This window comes from Hylobates moloch, unplaced genomic scaffold (genome assembly GCF_009828535.3).
Source record: "Hylobates moloch isolate HMO894 unplaced genomic scaffold, HMol_V3 SCAFFOLD_14, whole genome shotgun sequence".
Lineage (NCBI taxonomy): Eukaryota > Metazoa > Chordata > Mammalia > Primates > Hylobatidae > Hylobates > Hylobates moloch.
Genome location: NW_026652289.1, coordinates 15431670 through 15440814, shown reverse-complemented (window position 1 = coordinate 15440814; position 9145 = coordinate 15431670). Strand labels below are relative to the sequence as shown.

Here is a 9145-nt window from a genome sequence, read left to right as displayed (position 1 = left end):
GACAGCGTTGAATGCACTGAGTCACTGCCTCCCTCTTATTCCACTGTTCTTCACATCTGACAGCTCCTTTATTTTTCTTTTGAAATTCCCAAACAGCAAATGTGTCCAATTATTCAACTTGTCCTTGAGAATCCCCATACATTGCGAAATGGCAATAAGACAACAGAATCTTATGCAATAAAATGTCACTTGGGCAAAAGACGCTTCGTAATTACGTGGACTTTCTATTTCATTTCCAATAAATTACAGTATTTTTTCCCAAAAGTGGTTTAGCCATCATTGGATTTAAAAACTCAACACTATTAGTGAAATTCTGAGTGATCAACATAGGTGCCAAGCATTTATTTTTATTTTTATTATACTTTAAGTTTTAGGGTACATGTGCACAATGTGCTGGTTTGGTACATATGTATACATGTGCCATGTTGGTGTGCTGCACACATTAACTCGTTATTTAACATTAGGTATATCTCCTAATGCTATCCCTCCCCCCTCCCCCCATCCCACCACAGGCCCCAGTGTGTGATGTTCCCCTTCCTGTGTCCATGAGTTCTCATTGTTCAATTCCCACCTATGAGTGAGAACATGTGGTGTCTGGTTTTTTGTCCTTGCAATAGTTTGCTGAGAATGATGGTTTCCAGCTTCATCCATGTCCCTACAAAGGACACCAACTCATCCTTTTTTATGGCTGCATAGTATTTCATGGTGTATATGTGCCAAATTTTCTTAATCCAGTCTATCATTGTTGGAAATTTGGGTTGGTTCCAAGTCTTTGCTATTGTGAATAGTGCTGCAATAAACATACGTGTGCATGTGTCTTTATAGCAGTATGTTTTATAATCCTTAGGGTATATACCTAGTAATGGGATGGCTGGCTCAAATGGTATTTCTAGTTGTAGATCCCTGAGGAATTGCCACACTGACTTCCACAATGGTTGAACTAGTTTACAGTCTCACCAACAGTGTAAAAGTGTGCCTATTTCTCCACATCTTCTCCAGCACCTGTTGTTCCCTGACTTTTTAATGATGGCCATTCGAATTGGTGTGAGATGGTATCTCATTGTGGTTTTGATTTGCATTCTCTAATGGCCAGTGATGATGAGCATTTTTTCATGTGTCTTTTGGCTGCATAAACGTCTTCTTTTGAGAAGCGTCTGTTCATATCCTTTGCCCACTTTTTGATGGGGTTGTTTTTTTCTTGTAAATTTGTTTGAGTTCTTTGTAGATTCTGGATATTAGCCCTTTGTCAGATGAGTAGATTGCAAAAATTTTTTCCCATTCTGTAGGTTGCCTGTTCACTCTGACAGTAGTTTCTTTTGCTATGCAGAAGCTCTTTAGTTTAATTAGATCCCATTTGTCAATTTTGGCTTTTATTGCCATTGCTTTTGGTGTTTTAGACATGAAGTCCTTGCCCATGTCTATGTCCTGAATGGTATTCCCTAGGTTTTCTTCTAGGATTTTTATGGTTTTAGGTCTACCATTTAAGTCTTTAATCCATCTTGAATTAATTTTTGTATAAGATGTAAGGAACGGATCCAGTTTCAGCTTTCTACATATGGCTAGCTAGTTTTCCCAACACCATTTATTAAATAGGGAATCCTTTCCCCATTGCTTGTTTTTGTCAGGTTTGTCAAAGATCAAATAGTTGTAGATATGTGGCAATATTTCTGAGGGCTCTGTTCTGTTCCATTGATCTATATGTCTGTTGTGGTACCAGTACCATGCTGTTTTGGTTACTGTAGCCTTGTAGTATAGTTTGAAGTCAGGTAGCATGATGCCTCCAGCTTTGTTCTTTTGGCTTAGGATTGACTTGGCAATGTGGGCTCTTTTTTTGGTTCCATATGAACTTTAAAGTAGCTTTTTCCAATTCTGTGAAGAAAGTCATTGGTAGCTTGATGGGGATGGCATTGAATCTATAAATTACCTTGGGCAGTATGGCCATTTTCACAATATTGATTCTTCCTACCCATGAGCATGGCATGTCCTTCCATTTGTTTGTATCTTCTTTTATTTCACTGAGCAGTGGTTTGTAGTTCAACTTGAAGATGTCCTTCACATCCCTTGTAAGTTGGATTCCTAGGTATTTTATTCTCTTTGAAGCAATTGTGAATGGGAGTTCACTCATGATTTGGCTCTCTGTTTGTCTGTTATTGGTGTATAAGAATGCTTGTGATTTTTGCACATTGATTTTGTATCCTGAGACTTTGATGAAGGTGCCTATCAGCTTAACGTATCTCAAAATAATAAGAGCTATCTATGACAAACCCACAGCCAATATCATACTGAATGGGCAAAAACTGGAAGCATTCCCTTTGAAAACTGGCACAAGACAGGGATGCCCTCTCTTACCACTCCTATTCAACCTAGTGTTGGAATTTCTGGCCAGGGCAATCAGGCAGGAGAAGGAAATAAAGGGTATTCAATTAGGAAAAGAGGAAGTCAAATTGTCCCTGTTTGCAGATGACATGATTGTATATCTAGAAAACCCCATCATCTCAGCCCAAATTTTCTAGCCCTCTTATTCAGAAAGTTGAGCATACACATCAGCTCTCTGTCATCAAGTGAAGGTGGGGAACATAAGGTTGGGCTTAAGGGAGTTCTGAAAGCACAAACAACTTACAGAAGCAATTGGCTTGGATTCTCATGGTTTCCTCTCTGCTGAGTTTTCTTTTCTTTCTCAACATACACCTATGAATTTATGCTGATTTTCCAGTTGAAGAAGGAAAAATTAGCCCTGGATTATATATGCTTCTGCCAATACGATAGCACTGCCTAAAAGCGGATGACAGAAGTACAACAGATCAAATAAGGGATTACCCTAAAGGTCAGTGGTGAAGGAAAATTTTCAATTATTTTTAATTATCTTAAGAAATGATAGTATCTAGATTCAGCCTGCCTTTGAGAACTTAAGTCTACATATAAGTACATGATACAGACAGAGTCAATATCACTAAAGAAAAATTAACAGTCATGCCTTCTGTTATATTTGGGTCTCAAAAATGTCTACTTTATGTTCCTATGACTTTGGAATCAGATAAGATTCTCAATGCTTTTCTTTTCTCCGAAGAAACCTATCTACATTCCAATGCAGGTACAAGACAATCAACCAAACAACTTTTTAAAAAATGCTTAAGGTGTGGAGAAGAAGGAACTAAACAGGCAAGAAAATGGCACTACTTTTAAGAGAGCGTAGCAATAGGAAAACTACAGAGTAATATGTGATTGGTGGGAGTTGTACAGAATAAATCACAGTTGATCCTTGAACAATGCAGGGGTTAGGAGTGCCAACCTCCATGCAGTTGAAAATCTGAGTATAACTTTTGACTACCCAAAAACTTAACTACTAATAGCCTACTGTTGACCAGAAGCCTTACCAATAACATAAACAGTTGATTAATACATGCTTATGTTACCTGTAATGATAGATTATATTCTTATAATAAAGTAGGCTAAATAAAAGAAAATTTTATTAAGAAAATAAGGAAAAAGAGAAAATGTATTTACTATTCACCTAGTGGAAGTGGATCATCATAAAGGTCTTCATCCTTTTTGTCTTCATGTTGAGTAGGTTGAGGAGGAGAAGGAGGAGGAGGGGTTGGTCTTGCTGCCAGGGTGGCAGAGGTGAAGAAAATCTGCTTAATATAAGCGTATGTGTGCAGTTCAAACCTATAGTATTCAAGAGTCCACTGTATTTGCTACTAAGATTTATAGAGATAACATCACAGCTGTGTTGATTAAGATTTAAATATGCACATAAGAAGAAGGGTATTATTAGCAAAGTGATCGGAAGAAGATGGCATTTGCCTCCTCCACGTGATGTCATCCAACATAGTTACAAAGGTTAAATTCGGCATCAGTGTGAGCAAGGTCGTTGAACTCAGCATTTTTTTTTCCTTTAAAGTCTATCAACTTTTGGCAGGATCATAACATACCGAGAAGAAAATCTCAATTTTATCAGGATAGGGAGTCTTTTTTTTAAATCTAAAGATACAAGATTAATGAGATTTTTAAATACAGGTTGGTCTACATGAGAATGTCAGGAGTGCCTGTGGTTTGTCACACCTCCACTGAGACTGCTAAAAGATCCAGTATTTTAGTGTTTTTATGTACTAAAACTTACTCTTGCCTCTTAGGCTAGAGACTTAAATCCTGACACAATGAGCTACTATGGCAACTACTATGGAGGACTGGGCTATGTCTATGACTGTAAATATAGTTATACCTCTGGCTTTGGTGCCTTTAGAATCCTGGACTGTGGCTACAGATGTGGCTGTGGTGGGGTATGGATTTGACTGCTGCCACCAATATGATTATACTACATGCTTATTATCAGGCATTGACTGAATAATATCTACAATTGGTTCAATTTTCTTATGAGACAGGGATGCTGTTCTACTACACTATTTTTTTTATTTGTTTAACCCAGTTAGAATTCTTAATGATTCCCTGTAATCCCAGCACTTTAGGAGGCCGAGGCGGGTGGATCACCTGGGGTTAGGAGTTCGAGAGGAGCCTGGCCAACATGGCAAAATCCCATCTCTACTAAAAGTTAAACAAATAGCCAGGTGTGGTGGTGGGTGCCTGTAGCCCCAGCTACTGGGAAGGCTGAGGCAGGAGGATCGCTTGAACCCAAAGGCAGAGGTTGCAGTGAGCTGAGATGGCACCACTGCACTCCAGCCTGGGCGACAGAATGAGATTCCATCTCAAAAAAACAAAAAGAATGCTTAATTATTCAATCTAATTCTAGGCAAAGAAGACACATCATTAAACTCACACTAAATCCACATCAGTGCCCTAGATTAACTACATTTTTCTCTTCCAGACTGATGTGTTCTCATAATTTACCAAGAAAATTACTTTTTGATATGTTTCAGGAGTAGGGAGCTCTAGGTTTATTTTTAATTAAACTTACTTTGGACTGGCCAATGTCATTCATTTTTTAAATTTATTAATTACTCACTTGTTTAATAAGTACTCATTAAGTAATTTCTATATAGAACTTCCTGTTAAGTCTTAGTGTTACTTACAGAAGAAGAGTTTTTAAGCAGAAAAACACACGTGTAAATAAACATGTATGCTACAACATGATAGGTGATGTAACAGCCAAGTAGGAACACAGAGGAGAAGCTCATGTTTGGATGCAAAAGAGAGAGATTGTAGAGCAAACAGATCAAAAGTATTCTCATTGAAGGTTACATTTGAATAAATATTTCACCAAGGAAAAATACATTGGAGGTAAAATGTATGCCAGGCAGGGGGAACAAATATGCAAAGCCATGAAAAAAGTATTGCACTGCAAACTCATAAATTGATGTTATTTCTTGAGAGAACAGTGGGCAAAGTCACTGGCAGGAAATGAAGCCCTGGGCAGTGAAGAGAAACTAGAACATCAAGGCCATATATATTTTGCAATGGGTGTACTGGATAATGTTTTATAAAGTTGTAATATTTTCCTTTACCTGGATGAAATTGGAAACTATTATTCTAAGTGAAGTAACTCAGGAATGGAAAACCAAACATCTTATGTTCTCACTGATATGAGGGAGCTAAGCTATGAGGATGCAAAAGTATAAGAATGATACAATGGACTTTGGGAATGTGGCGGGAAGAGTGGGAAGGGGGTGAGGGATAAAAGACTACAAATATGGTGCAGTGTATACTGCTTGGGTGACAGGTGCACCAAAATCTCACAAATCACCACCAAAGAACCTACTCATGTAACCAAATACCACCTCTACCCCAATAACTCATGGAAAAATAAAATAAAAATAAGAAGTGCATGTTTTATACAAATAATTATGGCATCCAGTTGAAGGAAAGGTGGCCAAGGAGTATGACCACACACCAAACGACCATTCTAGAGGCTGTGTAGGCAGCCACTGCAAGGTCTTAATGTAAAAGCAGCAACTAAGATTCCTATGAAGGCCTAGATCAAATAGATAATTATGGGATAGAAGTTAAAGAACATGCCCACGTGGTATGAGAATGGAGGGGACTAAGGAATAAAACAGAGCACAAAATAAACAAGGAATTGAACAGTCAATGACTGATTGTGTAACTAATGGCACATGTGATACGGGAATCGGAACATTTGGGGGACAATCAAAGTGGAGCCTCAAAAGTTTACTTGAGTACACATAAATGTCATCTGTGGGAGGGCCAAATGAAGATTTTTCCTGGTAGGTTGTTCCAAAAATCTGCAACTCAGGAGCAAACTGAGTTTTAAATACAGAAAATAATTGGATAAAGTTTGTCGTAACTTCAGAAATACAGTGTATTAGTCCGTTCTCACTCTGATCTGAAGAAATATCCAAGACTGCGTAATTTATAAAGGAAAGAGGTTTAATTAACTCACAGTTCTACATACCCGGGGAGGCCTCAAGAAACTTACAGTCATGGCAGAAGGGGAAGAAGTCACATCCTTCTTCACATGGTGGCAAGAAGGAGAAGAATGAGCACAAGGGGGAAAATCCCCTTATGAAACCATCAGAAGTCATGAGAACTTACTCACCATCAGGAGAACAGCAGCATGAGGGTAACCATCCCATGATTAAATGACCTCTCTCTGGGTCCCTCCCATGCCACCTGAGGATTATGGGAACTACAATTCAAGATGAGATTTGGGGAGGGGGAACAAGGCCAAACCATATCATAGCGTATTCCAATAACTATAAGTGAATTTAAAAAAAGGTGTTTGCAAATCAGGGAAGGAGCAGATAAAAGTTAAAAAGGAAATGAAAAGGGAGTCATGGCAGGAAAATCAAGGGCCCTCCAACTTTCTGGGAAGAGAAACTTCTTAACAATCTTCCTCTCTTCAAACATGGATTCTTTCAGAAAGGATTTCTAGAGTAATAACATAAATTCTGATGCTGAGCTAGATACTGACAATTATACGGTCAATAATATTGGCATGTTCCCTGCCTTCACAGAGGTTAACATCAAGAGGGGTTGACAAAATATCATAAATGCAATCACAATAAAGCAACAGAGGCCTTAGTGGTTAGGTATAGGAGAGTCTCTCCAGTCCTCCATGTGTTGGGATGGACCCTAAACTCCATCCATGTGATTACCATGGGAGCAGCCATTTTGAGTACGATCTTCATGCTCTGACAGGAGTTGATGGGTCCAGATATAGCCATTTGAACAAAATGAAGCAGAAAATTCCCAGAATTTGCAAACAAAAGCCAATATGTTTTCTACCTGATGAAGCTCTAAGATCTAACCCTTGTAATCTGTTAGAATAGTAGCTATGTGCTTCTCCTTGTAGAATGCCCATTTGAAGTTTATTATAAGGTACCTGCTTATGTTTTCTGCTGAAGAATTCTATGTATGTGCTACTCAGAGATGGATCACAGAAAATCTTTTTTAACTTTTGTAGACTGGCCATGTCAGAGATATTCCATCAAGTCTAAGATGTAAGATGTTCAGCATCCTAAAATAAACAGATGAGTGAGCTTGAAAACCATCACTGCTCTCCAGACCTACACATTGATCACAAATGCTGTGCTCTGTTCATTCATTATACACTTGTTTACCTCAGAGTTACCAACTGTCAAGCTAGTTTGCTTTGTATGAAAGTGGATAGAACACCGTTATAATTGAGTTATTATGCAGTATCCAGAAACCATACTTAGTAAATTGTGGCAGGAAGTTTAAAATTTTCTGATAGTTTAGAAATATAGCACCATGAGATATCAGAGGGGTCATTTTCACTAAAGTTGTGATAGTGATAACAGGTTGAGAAAAGACTGTGAAGGAAATTACTCTAATACATTACAGTCTGGAGCAAAATTTCTGGTTTGGTAGCAAAAGGCAATTGCAAAAATTACACCTTAACAAGGTTGAAAGGAAAAATATTGATGGGGAAAACCCAGAACACTGAGTTCTTCCAGTCTCTTTAAAGAAACCTGTGGGATTGAGTCATGTTTGGCTCCTAAACAGAGAGATTTTACTCCAATTCCCTGTATGGACCAAAGAGCTCAGTAGATCTATAGCTCTAAAAGGAACAACAGCTCAAAACTTAAAACATTAAATAAAATATTTACTTATATCTATATGTCTATATCTGTTTAAGAAACATACATTTATATATATATATACGTATATATATACGTGTATATATATACGTATATATATATATATGGAGAGAGAAATATGGTAGATAATTAAGTATCCAGTCATCTGGATGGGATGGGGTAGGAAGGAAGATGATGTGTAGTGTTGGATTGGTAGGTGGAGATGAGAGAGGGTAAATTGGTAAGCAAAAGGTAAGCAATTTAAGAAGACAGAAACTTCACTGGAAAAATTTCCAGAACAATGAATATAGCATGTACATGTTCACATTTATTATGTCATGTATAGTACACATACAGACTGCATCTATTTACTTACAGCATATCCAAAATACATACCAAGATAAAAAAGGCAAGGGCCTTATATGTGTAATGCAGTTCTTTTTTGTCTGAAACAACAAACTCCAAACCCCCATATGTGTATATGCATGGGTGGAGATAAAATTGCATATGTATGTATGAGGAAGTAGAAAGTAATGGACGGTCATTTGAAGGGAATGCCTGTGGGCAGCAGCATGAGACATAACTAACGCCATCTTTAGGCATATTTGTATTGCTTTACTTATTATTACAGATGTGTATTATTTTCTGAATAAAGAAAACATCAAATGAATGAAAAATTTGAAAAATAAAGGGATGCTTTAAATTTGAAAACTAAAGGGATGCTTTAGATAATGGAAAACTGAATCATGAACCTATGGAATTGGAGAAAGCTCTAGAGAGCATAACTATAACTTTTGCTTGATCTACAATGTATTTGTTAATTTTTACTGTAAAAATGTTTAATATTTGTTTAGAAACAGTTGACACTTTTTAATATTTATTTACATTTGGTATAACTTTTTGACATATCCTGAAGAGAAGGGCTACTTGCTCACAGCACTCCAAACAACAGCAGATGATAGTCATAAAATCCAAACAAATGAGGTAATGTAAAATGTAATGACAATGTAAGCATAATTTTTCCACAAGCATACCAGATCTTATTCTCAAGAGACATTTCCTGCCTTTGTTAGCACCTTTTTCCACCATGCCACATTGGTATATAATTAGGACCAAGATTATTTTAGGAA

At 37.4% G+C, this 9145-nt stretch overlaps 1 protein-coding gene across 1 annotated transcript; it reads left to right on the top strand.

Moving 5' to 3' along the window:
* The first annotated feature begins 4132 nt into the window (after nt 1–4132).
* Nucleotides 4133–4405, top strand: LOC116481502 (keratin-associated protein 20-3). The gene has a single exon (XM_032174220.2). The coding sequence runs from the start codon at nt 4158–4160 to the stop codon at nt 4290–4292; it is 135 nt and encodes a 44-aa protein (XP_032030111.1). The 5' UTR covers nt 4133–4157; the 3' UTR covers nt 4293–4405.
* Nucleotides 4406–9145: the final 4740 nt, after the last annotated feature.

Excerpts from the sequence above, each read along its gene's own strand:
- LOC116481502 (XM_032174220.2), top strand. The coding sequence starts at position 4,158 with ATGAGCTACTATGGCAACTACTATGGAGGACTGGGCTATGTCTATGAC.